The sequence below is a fragment of the Pseudorasbora parva genome, chromosome 19, assembly GCF_024679245.1.
Source record: "Pseudorasbora parva isolate DD20220531a chromosome 19, ASM2467924v1, whole genome shotgun sequence".
In the NCBI taxonomy this organism is placed as follows: domain Eukaryota; kingdom Metazoa; phylum Chordata; class Actinopteri; order Cypriniformes; family Gobionidae; genus Pseudorasbora; species Pseudorasbora parva.
In genome coordinates, this window is record NC_090190.1 from 12,082,721 (window position 1) to 12,102,199 (window position 19,479).

At 36.7% G+C, this 19,479-nt stretch overlaps 2 protein-coding genes across 3 annotated transcripts in view; one reads left to right on the forward strand and one right to left on the reverse strand.

Annotated features, from left to right (window-relative positions):
* The window catches only part of hpca (hippocalcin), a 49,701-nt gene extending 42,526 nt beyond the window's left edge, over positions 1–7,175 (forward strand). The window contains exons 4-5 of the mRNA XM_067424997.1: positions 447–552; positions 4,204–7,175. Coding sequence (XP_067281098.1) covers positions 447–552; positions 4,204–4,301 — 204 coding nt within the window. The 3' untranslated portion in view covers positions 4,302–7,175. The remainder of the gene's footprint in view (positions 1–446; positions 553–4,203) is intronic.
* A 945-nt stretch (positions 7,176–8,120) lies between these two features.
* Positions 8,121–19,067, reverse strand: tmem54b (transmembrane protein 54b). 2 transcript variants are annotated; one of them, XM_067426250.1, is made up of 6 exons: positions 18,810–19,048; positions 17,862–18,055; positions 17,483–17,542; positions 11,065–11,256; positions 8,857–9,003; positions 8,121–8,667 (listed from the first exon to the last, which is right to left on the reverse strand). In XM_067426250.1, exons 1-6 carry the CDS (start codon positions 18,820–18,822, stop codon positions 8,482–8,484), a joined length of 792 nt encoding a protein of 263 aa, XP_067282351.1. In that variant the 5' UTR covers positions 18,823–19,048; the 3' UTR covers positions 8,121–8,481. The 2 variants fall into 2 exon arrangements, with proteins under 2 accessions (XP_067282351.1, XP_067282352.1); XM_067426251.1 differs by lacking the exon at positions 8,857–9,003 and having other exon boundaries at positions 18,810–19,067.
* Positions 19,068–19,479: the final 412 nt, after the last annotated feature.

Here is a 19,479-nt window from a genome sequence, read left to right on the forward strand (position 1 = left end):
TCTTCTCTGTTGGATTAACAAGTTAAATTTAACCGGGGGTTTATCCCTGTGTGTGCAGAACGGTGGGATTATCCGCAAGCTCATGGAGGTTACAGTTGGCTGGCACTCAGAGATTGCAGCGTGTTGCATATTTTATCACGGCGGCTGCTTTTAAAGGTGGAAGGCTAAATTAAGCCGGGAGTAGGCCTAAGCCACCAGCAGTCTGCCCAACTGTGAATATCATTACTCCTCAAAAATTATTTATTGACTTAAACCCGACATCTCTGATTTAGTGGTCAATGAACTGAAAAAGCCTATATGAAGTTTCCCGGCTTGAGTTAGCTTTCTACTTCATGGCTCATGTAGAATTTCGGTACAGGGTGAAATGATTCAACAGAGTATACAGATAAAGCTGGACTATAGCCTACTGATATTTATTTATGTTCATTATTTATGTCTCTGAACAGGCCATTTATAAGATGGTGTCATCAGTGATGAAAATGCCTGAGGATGAATCCACACCAGAGAAGAGGACAGATAAGATATTCAGACAAATGGACCTGAACAATGATGGTAACATTTGGACCAATTCTTAAATTCATTTTTAATTAAAATAAAAAAATAGTCTGGTTTGATTATTAAACAGCAAACGTATGTGGTTTATTTTAATAAATAAAAATGTATTGTATGCATGCATGCACACAGAGTATAGCTTCATGATGTGGCATTTTCAGCATTCTCAGCTCTCAAAGGTTAAAATGTTTGGTTTAACATTTGGTTTAAGCTATATAAATATAAACTTTATAAAGTCAAATAATGTGGCACTGGTGCACAAAATACTGTAATCAGTTAACTGTTTTCCAATGGCTTGATAATGTGGCGCAGCACCTAATTGTGCACTTGCATTTAAAAGTTGTGATTATTAACCTCTTACACTCAGGGCCATTTTGGGGGATTTCCGCCTGGATTTGGCCTACCCAAATTGAAAAGCTTCCCATTCACACATACGTTGGTCTAGGTTCAAAATGTTGGTGTCATTTTACAGGAAACCCTTTGAAGTTACATAAAACACTTCTAAAAGTGATAAACATGTAAGTATATGTTGTCTAAGCTGTAATAACCCCCCAAAAAAGTAGGCGGTTTTTGATTTTTTTCTTCCATAAATTCATTTTTGAAAGTGTGTAACTCAGGCCCTGTGTGCTCTAGGAACCTGCGGAAAGTTTGGGCTGTTTCCACTAAATTACAGAAAATAGTGGAAAAAAGAATTTTGTCTGTGTCATGTTGTATGCGAGATTTACTCAAATGGGTCTGAAGCATAGACCGTAAAAAAATATGGACGACTCGACATCATCCGTTTCCGCTTGGCAGATTTGAAGCTTTCAGGCGGCCTTGCACGGCGCTGACATCTTGGGACCGAGTCTGCGCAGTAGCGATTTCGGGACCGGAGTTGCGCAGTAGAGCGCAGGAAGTAGAGCAGGAAGTACAGCTGCGATATCAAAAGCCCGCCCACACTCTCGCAGATGCAGAACAATTAATTATGTTGGTGTGAAATAAACAGTTATGGAAATGTAGAAATTAAAGCGAAAGCTCTAATCTGCTCCCAAAAATTTCGAAAAAAGTCCGTTAGTGCCTCAGTGACAACTTCACTCAGAGAAGCCGTCAGTCTCAGCAGTCAATCATGACGTCACACCCCCCGTTTTTATAGCATCAAATAACTAACTCAAAGTAAACTTATTTTTAAAACGAAGACCTGAAATGAAATCATCGTGATGATAACTGCCTTCAGTGACATAAACTAACTTTGGGGAAAAAATTTTGAAGTGTAATTTTATTATTTAGTTTGCCTCGCGTCCATTAGAAAACACTGAGGGGCGGTTATACTGGGACCGGTCACCGGGGGGCGATCGAGGCGCGAAAGCTTCAGTAAATGAGAGGGAGACTGCAGGCTTGGTCTGAAGGGATGACCCCCCTTTTCCCCCCTCCCCCGACCCTGCTATCCCCCTCCACCACCATATACAGTGATATAAATGCAATATTCCAGTGTCATTAAATTAATTATACATGCAGGAAGCAGCCCAAAGTGTCTGCAGGGTCCTAGAGCACACAGGTCCTGAGTTACACACTTTCAAAAATTAATTTATATAAAAAAAATCAAAAAGCGCCTATTTTTTGGGGGGGTTATAACAGCTTACACAACATGTACTTTCATGTTTATCACTTTTAGCAGTGTTTTATGTAACTTAAAAGGGTTTCCTGTAAAATGACACCAACATTTTGAACCTAGACCACTGTATGTGTGTATGGGAGGCTTTATATATATTAGGGCTGTCAAAGTTAACGCAAATTCATTTTAACGGCACTAAATTATTAACGCGAGTTAATGCAGCGCGCATTTTCTGTTTGATCCGTGGCAAAGCCCGTAGTTGGAAAAGTGAGAGCAGTCAGACGCAAACATTAATATTCTAAACCAAAAGTGCAGCATTGCCTACATAAGCTACCATATTTTCTGTTTAACTTTTATTAGACTCCAGAAAGAAAAGTGCATTTTTTCACTGAGCACATTCTCTGCAGTCTGCGCACGATGCACTGCAGCTCACGCTCATGTCTGAGGTAACGTTAAATCATTAACACCATCACCGCTTAGTGTACACGTGTTTTATTGAACTAAATGCATTACAATCGGCTAAATCGAATGCACATGTTACTGTCCTGAACAAGCGCGCTCCCGAGTCCATGTCACTACTGTCCACGTGAATCGCGGCCCAGTTCGGCGGATCTCTTCCGGATCTCTTAAAGGGGCCGCACTATATTCCTTCTCGTGGAATATGGACCTCCTCCAGGTATGGTGTGGTTCTGGTGCGCTCACTGGTACACATTACCAATTTTTCATACGAAGTGTGCCCTGCTCTGAATTAACCTGCCAGTGTAAAAACTCCCTTTATATTCTTAAAATGAGAGAAATCACTACTTACTCTTAATTTTTAAGTTTAAGCTTAAGAGACATGAACCATTTCTTAGATAAACATCTATGACCTTTGATACGTCTAGTCTTCATGCTGTATTGATTATTATTGAATAAGTATGGTTTCACTAATAATAAATGTACATTTGCATAAAGCATGCATATTTGTCCATACCCATGTTGATTAGAGTATTAAAAACTTAATTTAAACCTAATTTAAGGTACATTTACAATTGCTAAAAACGTGTGATTAAATTGCTATTAACTCATGACAATCATGCAATTAATTGCGATTAAATATTTTAATCGATTGACAGCCCTAATATATATATATATATATATATATATATATATATATATATATAACATATATTGTATCTAACATTTTTAAATAGTACAGATCTATATCATATGTGCTGTTCTTTTGAATTTACTATTTAGCCAAAAACAAAACTTGTATTAGTTTACACAAAAATATTAAGCGGCACAACTTTTTTCAACATTGAGAATAATAACCAATATATCTTGAGCAGCAAACCAGAATATTAGAATGGTTTCTGAAGGATAATGTGACTGAAGACTATAGAAATGGCTGCTGATTGAGCCTGCTTAAAAAGCTAAAGTTATTTTAAATTGTAATAATATTCAAGTTCACAAGTTCAGGAAAATAACAAGTCAATGCTTTTTCGATCGCACTTATACATTTTGCATTCCCTGAGAAACTTTGCTTTCTATTGCAAAATGTTTGTTTTCCCCTGGAGAAACCTTGCATTCGCTTACAATATGTTTTCTGTTCCCTGGAAAAACTTTGCGCTCTCTTGCAAAAACTTTGCGTTTCCCCGAGAAACTTTGCATTCTCTGACGAAACGTTGTGCATTTTTGAGTTTGCTTGCAACCCGTTTTGCCCTCCCCCTAGATACTTTGCTTTTGTTCTCAAAAACTTTTCACTTTTGTAAACGCAACTTTGCAAACGCAAAGTTTCCCGGTGGAACGTAAACATTTTTGAGAGGGAGTGCAAAGTTACTTGGAGGAATGCAAAACATTTTCGAGAGCACGCAAAAGCATCAACAAATATTTGTTTCCTTCACCATCTCCCTTTAGGGACTCCATAGAACTTTCAACATATCAATAAAAAAATCAAACCTAGCTCTTAGCAAATGCAAAGAACCCGTTTTTTTTGTTGTTGTTGCAATTGTCAGGTCAGGTGTTGCAGTGTCTTCTCTTAACTTTTCTCATCACCCTTCTTTGTCTTCCCTTTCTAGGCAAGTTGTCTTTGGAAGAGTTCATAAAAGGTGCCAAAAGTGACCCCTCCATTGTACGGCTACTGCAGTGTGACCCCAGCAGTGCTTCGCAGTTTTGAGTCACTCCAGACAACCGGCACTCGATGCATGAAAGCTCTTATATCTCATTCTTCTTTGTGTTCCAGACGGAAGAGTTTTAAGAAAAAAAAAATGCAACAATTTTACTTTCAGTTTTTCCCGGAAAGGACATGCGTACATCTGAAGAACAAAGACAACACCTGCCAAGACATCTTCTGTCTGCTGCGTGTCATCTGTCTCTGCTATTGGAGTGCTTGACTAAAAAAAGGGTCCAGATTTAAGAAAGGAATATTCCTTTTTAGGAATCTTGCATGCGCTCCCGACCTTCCCCTCCCTGCATCCCTTTTGTGTTTAATATCTGTGCTGTTTTGGTTCTCTTCCCCTTTGTTTTGTGAGGGCACAGTTTCCCATCTACTTTTTATATTGATATTTATGTGTATATACAGTATAAATGCATATTAGAACTATGAAGGAAGGCAGTAACAGGCGTCTTTTTACTTCAGTGCATCTTACGGCAGTATTATGTAGCTTCAGACAGTATCCAAATCTTAGCCTCCAATCGACCCAGTGGACTGATGGACTGAATGTTGGGATTTTTCTGCTCTGGCGCTCATGATCTTTATTTTACAAAGAGAAGGCTGAGGATCCCATTCTTGAATTCTGTTCATTTTACTTTGTTGTTGTTGTAAATATGTGGTTTGCTTCCATATTTCTTTATTTATTTTTGCATTTTTATGGTGTTTATTTTACCATTGGGTGATTTTATTACTGTTGAACTGAGATGTGAGACATTTGGTGATGTATTATGAGTAAGTTGTTATTAATTCAAGGCTTTTCAATGCATTGTGGGAAATTTTTGCATCAGGGGATACACTCCATTGTGTTTTGAATGGAAGACACTGGTAGCACATATCATTTGAAGCGCTTCATCTGTGTGCGTCCGGTTATATGCGCGTTTGTATGTATGCAAGAGTGAAGGTTTGCATGGTCTGGTGTATGTATGCGTCTGTGCTAACTTTATAGTATCACTTTGTGTAGTTACTATATGATATCTTTGTATGCAAGTAAGTTTTTGAACCCTGATTTGAAGCAGCTCGTGACATCTTTATCCTGCATCGTATGGTACTCAAAATGACACGCATAGGTTTCCATCAACAACATAGACAGGAATGTACAACACTATAATTTATGATCATGTCTAATCTTTAGATAAAGAGTTTGAATACTGAAAGCGATCACTAAGGGCTTATTATCACTCTTGAATGAACAGGTGTAAAGAGAACGCCACTGCTTTGAGTTTTCTTTTCGTTTTATGCAATGACATTCCATTACCTGAATTCTCCAGGTGCTCCTGCTTCATACAAACACATTAGCTCAAGAACTCAATACATGTGTAGCTTCCATGTTGCTTCCATATTTGTACCGAGACCATATTTGATGCTGCACCCTCTATGGCAACTTTCCTCTATTATGTTGCATGAAAACCTCATGCGAGGACATAATGATTGTCCCCTTTTACTGACGTTGAAAAATATACTTCTGTGTTTAGAATGTCGCCTGAGAGTGATTCTTACAACTTATTGGTCAACCTGGTCATGTGATTACGAAGTGCAAAGGTATTTAGCAGTGTTGTCAAGTCAACTTTATTTATATAGCGCTTTTACAATGCCGATTGTTTCAAAGCAGCTTCACAGTGTTAAACAGGAAAATATTGCAACAAAATTTGATTGGGCTCTACAGCCGCTCTAGAGAAAACAGTGATGTTATCAGCTTATTTCAATTTATCATATAGCGACAATGTGGGCAGATCAGTAATATAGTTGATACAGTGCATTTAGTAATATATTTTATTTGGATATTTAGTTTAAAAAATTTGATCTAAATTTTAGTGTCCCCAACTGAGCAAGCCAAGCCAAAGGCAACAGTGGCAAGAAACCAAAACTCCATCAGGGCATGGAGAAAATGAAACCGCCTGGGTGCCATTTCTTCTCTGCAAACAGTGCATTATTCTGGCAACCTTACAGGTCAGAAATAATAGCCTATTAGGTCAAAATATGTGAAAGAATGCCTTTAAAAATCTAATACCAAATGATTCCTGAGTTTGTCAACAACAAACAGGATGCAAAATTCAATGTGAATATAGGGATGTAAGGAACTTAAAATGCTTGTTATAATGAAAATGAAATGTATGTAGCCTAATTGTAATTTAAGAAAAGGGATAGATAGATAGATAGATAGATAGATAGATAGATAGATAGATAGATAGATAGATAGATAGACAGATAGACAGACAGACAGACAGATAGATAGATAGATAGATAGATAGATAGATAGATAGATAGATAGATAGATAGATAGATAGATAGATAGATAGATAGATAGATAGATAGATAGAGAAAACTTAATTTCCCAGAATGCATTTAAATTTTCTTTGAATTGAAAATTGCAACTCATGAAGCCAATTTTTTTTGCACCCTCTGAATTTTATGACTTGTCAAATGCAATAATCTGAGCTAAGGAACACATTTGTTATATAAATATATCCATTTTAGAATGTTATATTTACTTAACAGTGATAATTTAATAGAATATTTCAGGCTTTAGTATTAGTTTACATATTTGCATGACACTTCACTCTCACTCCAACACTTTTACTGTAAAAAAAATCACAATTTTAAGGCTGTTAAAATGCTAAACATGTTAATGGGTTAACAGTAAGTTTTTGGAAGTGAAAAAGAGCACGTCCTTGTATAATTTACTGTGAAAAACATAAATTGGCATTCCCAGAATTCCCTCCTTGCCACTCCACTTTTGATGTATTTTCTTTGAAATAATGTTTCTTCTTGTTATTCGTATCAGTGGACATTATGGTTTTGTGTTAATGTTGTTAAATTGAAGTGTATGGTATTACTTTAGTGTTGTGTGCACCATCATGATGGTGTTTTATGTTTGTGTGAATGACTGTTTTAGTTTCTACTTGTGGCAAGGTTGATTGTGAGGATCCATGATTCATCATGTGACTTACGCATCACCTGTTTTTGGTGATTTTCAGTGTATTACAAAGGTATTGACATACTTAAATATGTTAACAGTATATCAGTTAGGCCTAATGAAATACGTTTTTTTTATATATGTAAATTTAAGTTAAATCTGTAAAACCTAAAAGTGCTACTGTAAATTTCTGGTAACCACAGTTGTCAGGGTGCTTTTTAAAAATAAAATAAAAATATTTTTTTTTACAGCGTAAATTTCAAGTTTAGTGCAGAGTAGAGATTTTCAATTGACTTTATTGCATATTTGGCTAATGATAGCTAACGTTCTCATTTAGGCCTATTACTTCATACCCCTTTCTCATTAGGCCTATTTATTATGCTTAGACCTATGCTGTGCTTGATTTCAGCTATCAATCAATCAACTTTATTTATATAGCGCTTTAGCAATGACGATTGTTTCAAAGCAGCTTCACAGTGTTAAACAAGGCAATATTGCAACAAAATTTGATTTGCATGTACAGTCGTTCTGGAGAAAACAGTGATGTTATCATCTTATTTTAATGTATCATATAGCGACAATGTTGGCAGATCAGTATTATAGGCTAGTTTATAATTAGCCTAAATAAGACCTAATTTTTTTTATTTATTTTTTATTTTGTATATTTAGTTGAATAACTTAGATCATAATGTTATTTGTTAGTGTCCCCAACTGAGCAAGCCAAGCTAAAGGCAACAGTGGCAAGGAACCAAAACTCCACCTGATGGAGAAAAATAAACCTTGGGAGAAACCATGGACTCAGTCGGGGTGCCAGCTAGTTCTCCTCTGGCCTATATTATCAAGCAGTGTAGGCCTATGGTTATTATTCTGGCAACCTTACAGTTCAGAAATCATATTAGATCGCAATATTCGAAATTTCTAGGTATCATGCATCAGACAGTTTATTTAGGATGGCGCGTCGATTAGCCTACACTTGAAAGATCGAGTAATCGCGCCGGAGACGGGTTTAGTGAGGATGACGTGCCGGTGAGGCAAATTCAGCCGAGACACTAGGCTAATTAACACTAATAGCTATGGGAAATTTTTGATCCTCTAAATGCAAAACAAAACACTCACTTGACAACATAAACCAGACTATTAAATATGTAGGTAGCCTATAGGCTACTGTATTATAGGAAAATATGTATTATAGAAAAAAAAATGTGTATGAGCCCACGGTTCGGTTCAAAATCAGATCCAGATACTGGACCTTTCCAGTGCCGCCCGGCTGAACGGGGATGCTGAGGGGTGTTGGCGGTGCTGGCGGGAGGACGCGCGTTTTGGGGGTCTAATAACGGATAACTTCCGCTCAGCGTCTCCTTCACAACGACTGGATGGAAGTGCGTAGCGGGGCTCGGACGCTCCCGGGGGTTTCATCTGAAAAGGAACACAGTGATGCCCATTTAGCTATGGTATGACTGCAGTATGAGTCACCGAACACACCCTCTCAAACTGGCCAGGGAACCGCGAGTCAGTCACACACGCAGTATTCTCTCTCAAGCGCTTATTATTTTGATTATTGCAAATTTGATCGCCATTGAGTATTTCGGCCAGTTTCCAACATACCAATCTGCTCTCATCTTGTAAATGTTGTTTGCGGAGGCACCAGGGCTGACAAAGGTAGGAGATGGAGACTTTAAATATGCGGCATGAGAACACCGTCTCCACTGCACTCATTAGTATCAATGGGACCCACAGGATTATCGTGGTGCTCTGAGAGAGAGAGAGAGAGAGAGAGAGAGAGAGAGAGAGAGAGAGAGAGAGAGAGAGAGAGAGAGAGAGAGAGAGAGAGAGAGAGAGAGAGAGAGCTAACTGTATGTGCATTTATTTCCTTATTCTTCTTCTTCAAACAATTTTGCTAGCCTTGCTGTAACAGATGTTATAATGTTTCATTGTAACATTTAAAAACAAAAAAAGATAAGGTAGCCTAACATACCAAACATGTCAGGGTATAGAAACAAAAATACAGAAAAAAACATTGTAACTTAAACAATTGAATTGTATTGCATTTACAATTTAATGTCAAAATGTTATTATTTAAACAGGATTTATTTCAAACCATTTAACATCACCTACACAATTACTAACATTCTTAACCTCTTTTTGTAAATAATAGCCCTCCTGTATATTCACCACTATACCAACACACATAATAAAGTATTTCATTTTATGTTGTTTGCTAGCCAATATACAAAAGCAAAAGTTTACAGCTACCGATGCAATTGAAATGTGTTATTTACATTCTGCCTTAATTAGTTGATTCCATTAATTAAAATGTCCAATAACCTTGGGGTTATTGAGATAAAACGAGTAGGTTTGGCTGATCATGTGATCTCAGCTCCCATTAGGCTACTGATATGAAAACTACATCATTTTGAAAATGCACATTACTAATTTCTTTATCTGTAAAACTTTTTAATGAGGTAAGAAATTGCTACGTGCACTTTTAATGAGTAGAGATTCTCATTGTGAACAAAATGATTAGATCCACTGTGCTCCTTTGAATATCTTGTCTAAAACGGAAGAAAGGGTAATTAAAAACAACTGTGCACATTTATGATTTTTAAGTTAATTAGCAAAATATGATGAAATCCAATGTAAGAATACTGTATCACAAAAGCAACAGTTTAATACTGCTGTTTAATCAACATTGGCAATTCCAAAAAAAAACATATTTAGCAATTATAAAAGTTAAAGGTATAGCTTTTTGCCCTCTACCCATAAAAACAAAAAACAAAACTGCCTGCATTTTGTGGAAGAACATTGTTTGGTCGTGCTTTGGCTCTGCGTGACTGTGGATGAATATGATCCTTCACAATATGAACTCTGTCATATGGCAATTTATCTGTTCAATAAAATACCTTACTCACATGTTTAGTAATAAAAACATCATCTCCACATTCATCATCACAACATTACAAATTCCTGCAGTTCTCGCCATCTCCTCAAAGCCATGCCATGTTGATTCTTGTTTTATTACAAGCTCTGTCATGTTTTTGTCAGCAGACTCTCCTGTTCAGTGTTTAAAAATCAAACAAACAAAGGTTCCCTGGAGGTTGGAGATTTAGGGCCAAATTATACATGGATGCGATCGTCAGCGTACAGTGCGTGTGACGCGAGTTTCGTCTTCAGAAGAGTACATGCACTGCCGGACTTTTGTAACCACACATACTTTATGCGCAGTTTGCACATGTGCATTTTTGCATTAGGCCTATTTACATGGGTTGTAACTCGTGGTAAGAGATGGCTCAGAACTGCGCATGCGTCGGATGCTTGTGTACGTGTATAAAAGAAGTATGCTGTGCAAGGCTGTGCATTTGACTGTGCACGAAAAAACAGACTATACTTTCGGCTTTACCGGCTCCATGACTTTTCTCGCTCATTGTGACAACTAACTCATGCCACTCCCACACCATACACACGTCAATGCAACCGGAGCAACTTTTCTCTATTTACATATATGACGAGACACGCATGGGCGCGCATACAATTTCCCGCCAAAAACATCCTTTCAGGTCTAAAATAGAAACACTTATAATAGTAAATAAGTGTGAGACCAAAAAAAAAAAACACATTTTGGAAGAAGGATTGATAATGTAACATTATTTAAATGTAGTTAACTTAGAACAAAAATAAAAGTTACATAGTGTGCCTTTAGTATTAATATTTAGGCACCCTGAATGAACCAGTATCCTATTTACAACTTTGAAATGCACACATATTTTTTCAACGACCATTTAACATTTTCTCTTATTTCTCATTTGATATACTTACAAAAATACGAGTAGGGTCAAAAGGACACTCGTTGACGATGATTAGGTGACTCCTGCCATCATTGTTGCCACAGTAAGCGAGCAGTCTCTTGTCACCATGAATTATTGTCTTAACCAAGGACACCGTCAGTCCGATGACTGAGGCGGCAGCCACTAAACCAGCTACAGCACTTAACACGAGCAGTGACAGGGTCTACAGTACAAGAGAGACATTTTACAGTATTAGCAAAGAACAATTAAACTCAAGTGCCATGCAAAGGATTTTCCCTGCAGGCTTGTCTGTATCACCAGGGTTTTGTAAATTCTGAGCTCTGAAGGCACATGCAAGCTCTCTGACAAGCCTGTGATCAAAGCTAGTGAGCCTGATGAATGAGCGAGGAAGCAGGTGTGTGCCACTGAGGCAGAAAGAAGCAAAGGGAGAAAAACATACAGAAGAAACTGACAGAAAAAGCACAAACACATAAATCAATGACAACAATTTCATGGGCTTGTTCTCTTTCTTTCCTGAAAAACTTTTTTGATGTTCCTCAGGTATTTGTGCAATATCCTTGTGGATCAACAGCTGAGAAAAATGGATTTACAGAATATGAATCCCTTTAAAGCAACAGTCTATCTATGATACATGAGGAGAGGGGTAATTTCATGCAAATATAATATTCAATATCACAGTTAACCGCAAAATCAAAAGACGAAAATAATATATTGCATTTCACATAAAATAATATTATATAGCCTATTGACAATTAACCACATTTTCCCCTCAAATTTTCATTATTGGAATTTGTCTGAGCATACTGAAGTATATTGTAACTCCCATTATTCTCAATAGATTTATGGTGAAATATAATAATAAATAATAATTTATTTATGATAAATACATTTTTATATCATATGCTATTGTCACTATTTTGCATACAGTAATGAGAAAAATATTCTCAGAATTTGAGAATAATAGGTGGAAAGTTTCTTAATTGTCCAACAAACTAATAAACGCCACTGGTCTTAAAGGCACAATATGTTAAAATTAGGGCCAGGACTTTAATTTTAACCACACTAATTTTTGCAGCGCGAAACGTTTTTCAATTAATGAGTTTTGACGGACCAATTATACTGGAACACCAACTAGCTTTCACGAGTCACGACAACAACAAACCATAGTGAACATGAATGAAGAAGCTGATGAGACCGCTTTGCTTGGCCCCGTGGATGGGAAATTTTATTTTTAAAAACGAAAGGATGGAAGCGCAAGAGCATGGTTGTGTGCAAGCTATACAACAAGGAATTTGCGTATCACCGCAGCCCAAGCCTCAAATATCACAAATATGCTATTGCTACACTTAATGGCAAACATTGCACTGGTCTGCTGGACTGAAATAAATAAACAATATTTTGTTGATTAAGCTTAAGTATTCAGTCATTATTCAATGGTATAATAAAAATTCATGTGAAAATTACTTCTCACTGTTCTCAGGTCAAATATTTATATGCAATTAAAATGTGATTAATTTCGATTTATTAATTACAAAGCCTCTAATTAATTAGATTTTTTTTTTTTATCGAGTCCCGGCCCTAGTTAAAGGTCCCATTCTTCACAATTCCATCTTTCAAACTTTAGTTAGTGTGAAATGTTGCTGTTAGAGCATAAATAATACCTGTAAAATTATAAAGCTCAAAGTTCAATGTCAAGCGAGATATTTTATTTAACAGAAGTTCCCTTTCTAAGCCTACAGCGAACAGCCGGTTTGGACTACAGCAGGAAGTGCAGGGATGTAATGACGTCACTAGAACCGTTTGCTGACTAACCCTCCGCCCACAAGTACACGCAAAATAGGGGCCATGGTCTTGTTGCTCTCCCACGTGGAGAAGAGTGAACATTCAGCGCTTGCATCTCCCCGTTATGGTAAGAGGCGGGACCTTTCCGGGCAAAGTGCATTAAGCTGCTGTCCAATCACAACACGGGAAGCGCTGGCCCAATCAGAACTCATACGTATTTCTGAAGGAGGGACTTCATAGAACAAGGAAATCATCAGGCCGTTTTTAGGACAGCTACAGATAAGTAAATTTTGTGAAAAATACTGTGTTTTTTTACACACGAAACATGGACTCATGTTATATTGCACACTGTAAACATAATCAAAGCTTCGAAAACACGCAAAGAATGGGGCCTTTAAAATAAACATCCAAAAAACACTAGAACAGTGTTATATATTCTGTTGACTTGTGTACTTACAAATTAGCAATTTTAACCAGAAATAAGCAATTTTAACCAGGACACGGATGTCCGTGCGTCACCTATCAATGACATCATACCCACGTTACCTTGAAAGTCGCTTTAATATAGGCTATTATGTATTTTATTAGACAGGTGAGCAACTGTTTGGAGACATTCATCGACAGAAAACTCATTGTTATATAGCTCAACACAGTTAGCCTTATTGTTAGCCACAAGTACCATGTTAGTAACATATGTTACCATGTCTAATATTGATCTAGCTTACTGCAGTGTCCAGCAAGTGTCTTATACACTGAAAAAAATGATTCATTGGACCAACCTAAAAAAATTACTGTAATTTGTTACAGCTAAATTTATTAGTTTTTCCTCAAGCTATATTTTTAATTTGGTTGAAACTTAACAATTTAATTTAATATTAATCAAAATAGTTCTTCTGCCCAAGATAAAAAAATTACATTCACACAAAGTAAAAATATTGTTTATTATAGAGGCCATGAATCATTTTTCTTACTTTGGTACAACTTAAATTTGTATTTTGGAAAAACTTGCTTTTTATTATAATAACAAAGTATAATTTTTAGTTTGGTCTAAACCAAATAAAATGCTGTAATTTTGTTACAAGCATTTTTTTTAAATTAGCTCAAATTAAATTTCTGATTCTGTACAAACTATATTTTTGAATAATACCTTAATCATATTTTCTTTAGCCACAAGAAAACATTTTACTATAATATTTATTTTTGCTTTGTTACAACTTAACTTTTACCATGAAAAAAGCTAAACTTGCTTTAATATAAAAGAAACATTTACATTTAAAATAAAACAAAAACATTGTCAGTACATAGTTGACTTACTGTAAATAAAGACAGGAATATTCTCTCAAAAGACCCAAATGTTTATTGTGATAGTTTTTTTATAAGATACATCACTGTTGTCAAATTGTGCTGCCAGTGAGGCAAGCCAGTATGCATTTTACACATCAACACTTGGGGAATAAAGTAAATGGTCTTTTTCAGACCTTTTTTTAAACCTTATGTAAACTTCCACTAAATGCAACCACGCTAATGCAAAACTGTTTCGTACACCTCTCCTTTAAAACTCTCCGTTAGTTATGTCAATAACTCCTCACCCTAATGTCGCTCCACACCCGTAAGACCTCTGTTCATCTTCACACAGTTTAAGATATTTTATATTTAGTCAGAGAGCTTTCTGTCTCTTCATTGAAAATGTATGCACAGTATACTGTCCCTTTCCAGAAGGACCAGAAAGGTAATAAAAACATCATCAAAGTAGTTAGTAAGAATCTCTTGAAGCATCAAAAATACATTTTGGTCCCAAAATAACAAAAACTACGATTTTATTCAGCATTATCAATGGCGTCTAGACATTGCTGAATAAAGTCATAGTTTTTGTTATTTTGGGACCAAAATGCACTTTCAATGCTTCAAGAGATTCTAACTAACCAACAGATTTCACATATGGACTACTTTGATTATGTTGTTATTACCTTTCTGGTCCTTCTGGAAAGGGACAGTATACCACATATACATGTTCAATGGAGGAACAGAAAGTTCTTGGACTAAATATAAAATATCAAACTTTTTCTGAAGATAAACAGAGGTCTTATGGGTGTGGAACGACATTAGACAGAGTCATTAATGACATAATTTTCATTTTTGGGTGAACTAACCCTTTAAGACTTGGTGCACGTGTTATGAGCTCCTACAACTTTTGACCTCCTAACTGAACTCCTTTCCACAAATTGTCATAGTGTCAATCATAGTGCAAACAATAAGTACAACCGTAATCAAAGTACTCAATATTCAAAGTGCAAATAGAGATAAAAAATTTCTTCAAGCATGATACAGAGCTAAGAGATGCATCTTAACTACATCTGATTGAGCAGACACTATATCATCACAGACAGTGAGAGTGATTACTTGGCTACAATCATGAGTTATTGGGATGACCTTGATAGTTGCCAAATCCTCAAGTTCCACAGTAGATGTCAAGTTCACTAGCGCATCTCCAAAGTCTCTGTCTTGGTATTGCAGTCCTAAATTGCCATTCAACCCTCACACTTTCCGGACTTCATCCATAAGATACTCCATTGACTCTGGAATGCCATGAGGGAGAATTAGCTTCCTGGTGTCATTGGGATTCAGAATAACCCGCGACTTGGCTGGCCTTTTGACTGCCAGGTCTGCCCATCCAAAAGGATCTTGTTAAAACAAGAAAAGAAACAATAGTATTAGCTGTAGTACAAAATTGGGCATAGCATCTTACATTAAATTCATATTAACAAATTAATTGAAACAAAATCAACCTGTAAAACAAAGGAAAAGTTGAAATGTCACAATTTAGTTAGTTGTTGTTGGGGCAGTTAAAGCACTATCCAAAATAATCACTAGACTGTCATTATTAATTAGACCTTAGACATACTGGTGATATTGTACTATACTGCATTATGCTGACAGGTGAAACAATGGAATATGAATTCTTAAATCAGAACACATTTTCTATTCCAATGCATTTCATTAATGCAAAACGCAGCACGAGTCAGTTCATTCATCACAAGAGCAAAGAGCTATTCATCATAAGTGCCCGTCATTCACACAGAACATGCAGGAGTACTATTTTAATAGTATTTTGCAGCTTAATATTCACATACACAGTAACGATAGGAAGTGACTGAACGCAGCGGGTCACTTTACCGCATATACTCGAATCGGTACCACAGAAATGCTGGTATCGTAACATGTTTTAAATTTCAGTACCAAATTGGGACTAAAGTACAGGTACGTGTGACATCCCTGTGCTTAACTTTCATAGGAATGAATTTGAAAAGTTGAAACACTCACGAGTCACTTTGCTCCGTCCGCACCACTCCGTTATGAATACCCGAGCCGAGTGCTCTGAGTGCGATCGATCCCATCCCCCATGCACGGAGATATCAAAACGGAGTGCCGTGGGGCAGGGCGCGCTCGGGCGGGAGTTTTTATTCAAAATCTAAAGTTCATTTAAATGTAGAATACCTAATAGAATAATCATTTTCCGGAGTTATTACACATGGGCTCAATCGAACATTAGCTAATTCGGACATTGGCCTTTTCATATATTGTTCCTGCAGGCTGCAAGGTGCTTAAATTAACTTAACGTTAGTTGACGGTTGCAGTGCATGTGAGAAAAGAGGCATAACTTAACGTTAATTTATTCAAGCACTTTGACTAACTTTGTTAGAGACAAACAAGCCTCATCACAATACACCATCATCAAATTAACATTACATCACAGTGAAATAATAAAAAGTTAACTTTGAATTTGTCAAACAGAGGCTTGGCTATAGCTTTAGCTAACACCTGCACAAACACAGTTGTATGTAAAGTAATAGCCCAGTCGTCCATCCTGCCACTAACCATAAATATGAATGAAAAACACTTATTCACGTAAAAAAATAATACAATATCGAATGCTTACCGAGTCTAGGAGATTTCCTGGGCCACAGAACGGAGTCTTGATGTCTTCGAAGCGAAGAGAGCAATGGCGGATTGAAAAACTCTGGCTGGCCGAGCAAGGAGTTCGTTGATGTGACGTCATGGGGTCACGTGACATTAAAAACTCTGGTTTGAGTTAAAAATGCTATTTAACTCAAACTGTTGCTTTTAATTTTGTCTAGGGTGTTCGTTATTTGCTTTAAGGAAACCTGAACAAAACAGGTTTAAACCAGAAATCATGATTTTCACTTAGTCCAATGTAAAAATGTACTTTAAATAAATGACACAGTAGTTTCACTTTTTTCAGTGTAGTAGCTGCTGAACGAACACACAGAGTAATATTATAACATAACTTTTAACACATTAAAATATATCTAATATGATTTTTTTTTTAAAAAGAAAAAGAAAACGCTGTGTTAACCCACATACACATGACCAGAAAAGGCAGAAGCGTCGACTGTTAGATAATAAAAGCTTTGCGAAATCAAGGCGTCAATAAGCTGTGCACCTTTGTTTTGAATAATAAGCTGCGAAAAATTATATATTGTGCCTTTAAATATACTTATTTCTTATATCTTTTTATTTCTTGTGGTGTTTGCATTATAAGAGAATCTTTGTGGTTTTAATTACAAAATGCAAATTACAGTTATAACTCAGACACATTTTTTTGTGCTCTAGAAGTTCTTACTTACCAGCATCCTGTTCTTCCCATTTTTGGACAGAACAATAGTCAGTATCCCAATAATGACACCCTAGATAAATATAACAGTGCAATATTATAATTTCTTCTCAGCCCCCAAAATATTTGAATGCAAATATTTAGAAAATACACACAGTAAAAACAATGTCAAATTTATTTTAAAATGAAAAATCATTAGATTACAACAGAAAGTATTTGGACACTTATAAGTTGTCAAACATTAATGGAACATGATGAACTGCGCCTGTGGTTATTTTACTAGTTAAATATGTAAGCAAATGGCTTGTCTTGCAGTATGCAAAAGACAGGATAAAATATTCCTCTGGTTGATACGATCAAATTGCCTATTTTACAACATTGTCGTGCCTCACCAGCAGGCCCGCTGACAGGGCTATGACATTAGAGATGGCACTTTCCATGGCCTGTCCCCGATGCAGGCTGAAGTGTCTCAGCACCACACCATGAACCAGAGCGGCCAGCAGGAAGTTAACATGCCCTACTAACACCATACTAAGGCCCATCTTCATCAGCCCCTTCTGCTCCTCCAGACTGCCACAACACACCCCTGAGAAGAGAGAGAGAGAGAGAGAGAGAGAGAGAGAGAGAGAGAGAGAGAGAGAGAGAGAGAGAGAGAGAGAGAGAGAGAGCGCTGATGGGATACCAAATGGAGCCAAAAGCTCTGTCCTGACTTTACTGTCATTCAGTGAATTTACAGCCTCCAGTACCTTCCTCTCAACTACATAAACACTAAAATTAAGACTCGGAGAGGAGGCAAGGGTCGTATTTTCACATGGCTGTGCTGACAAGCGTTACAGATATTCTGCTGCTGTGCTCTGGAAATGACTGTGAAAGCTAAAAGAAGGATTAGAAGTGGAGCAGAGGAGTGTGGGTGGACATTATTTCACAACACAAAGGCTTCACTGATCCACTGTGGACAGAGTTTGGGCTGCCGCAAGAGAGATGTCACCTCAGTTAATAATTACACACTTTGTACACTCGGCACAGCAAACTCGTTAGACTTCTGGGAAAATAAAAAAATTTGTGACAGCGCTGATGGGGAAACGCTACAAGATCATACATTTACAATTTAATTTTCTCATTAAGAAGTCCTGCAGACTGGCATTTGCTTGGTACAACAATAAACATAACTTCTATAAAACATGAGATTTATGAAGACATGTTTTTTGGAGACAAATGCATGAGAACGAATATGAATGTCTTTTTTAAGAATTACAAACAGAGCAAAAATCGCTTGTCAACTTCAACACCGATTCAAAATCATTTATGAATATTTATTTTTGGTTGTCTCAGTAACTTACCTGAATTACCCATTAAACAAAATCTAGTTTAAGTCCTCGGTTAGGTCATGGTACTTCTGTATATATTCCAGGAGAGAGGAGCTATAATGTCCTGTCTGCCCTGTCCCAATCACACACGTGTCTGTGAAGGAATGTGCCCCGGATATTCCCTTACAGGCTGGCAAGTTTAATAATTTGTTAAATGGGCCATTTTCCTGTTTTGATATTCTGACAGATATCCCAGCAACTGAATTCAGTGTTTGTGTCTTTGCAATGTACAATTGTACAGGATAATAAATTATGTAGATTCTCTCCACAAGAGGGACACAAACACAAAGAGGAAGAGAACTGCATTTATACTGACAGCTCTGCAAGTAAAAAAAAAAAATCTGTTGGAGAACATGTTTGAACAGCCTACATTAGGCTACAGACTAGGGAAGAGTGGGGCTCAACCTAAAACTTTTTGACTGTCTCATTTAGTGTAAATTCATTTGGGGTTCAGAGTATATTTTTCCCCCATATTATTTTCACATGTAGTACAATTATGTGGTTTTGTTTCATTAATACAGTGTATTCTTTTTTTCTTCTTCTTTTTTTTTTTTGATTTACCCAGAAAAAGTGGAAGTGAAATGTGACAACATGCCCCATATGGGGTATATAGGCTACATCATAACATGTGAGGGGCACATTG

Excerpts from the sequence above, each read along its gene's own strand:
- tmem54b (XM_067426250.1), bottom strand. Across the intron at positions 17,543-17,861 it reads CCCTGTCAGCGGGCCTGCTG|GGTGTCATTATTGGGATACT; the intron begins GTGAGGCACGAC and ends ATATTTATCTAG. Across the intron at positions 8,668-8,856 it reads TACAAGATGAGAGCAGATTG|ATGAAACCCCCGGGAGCGTC; the intron begins GTATGTTGGAAA and ends GTTCCTTTTCAG.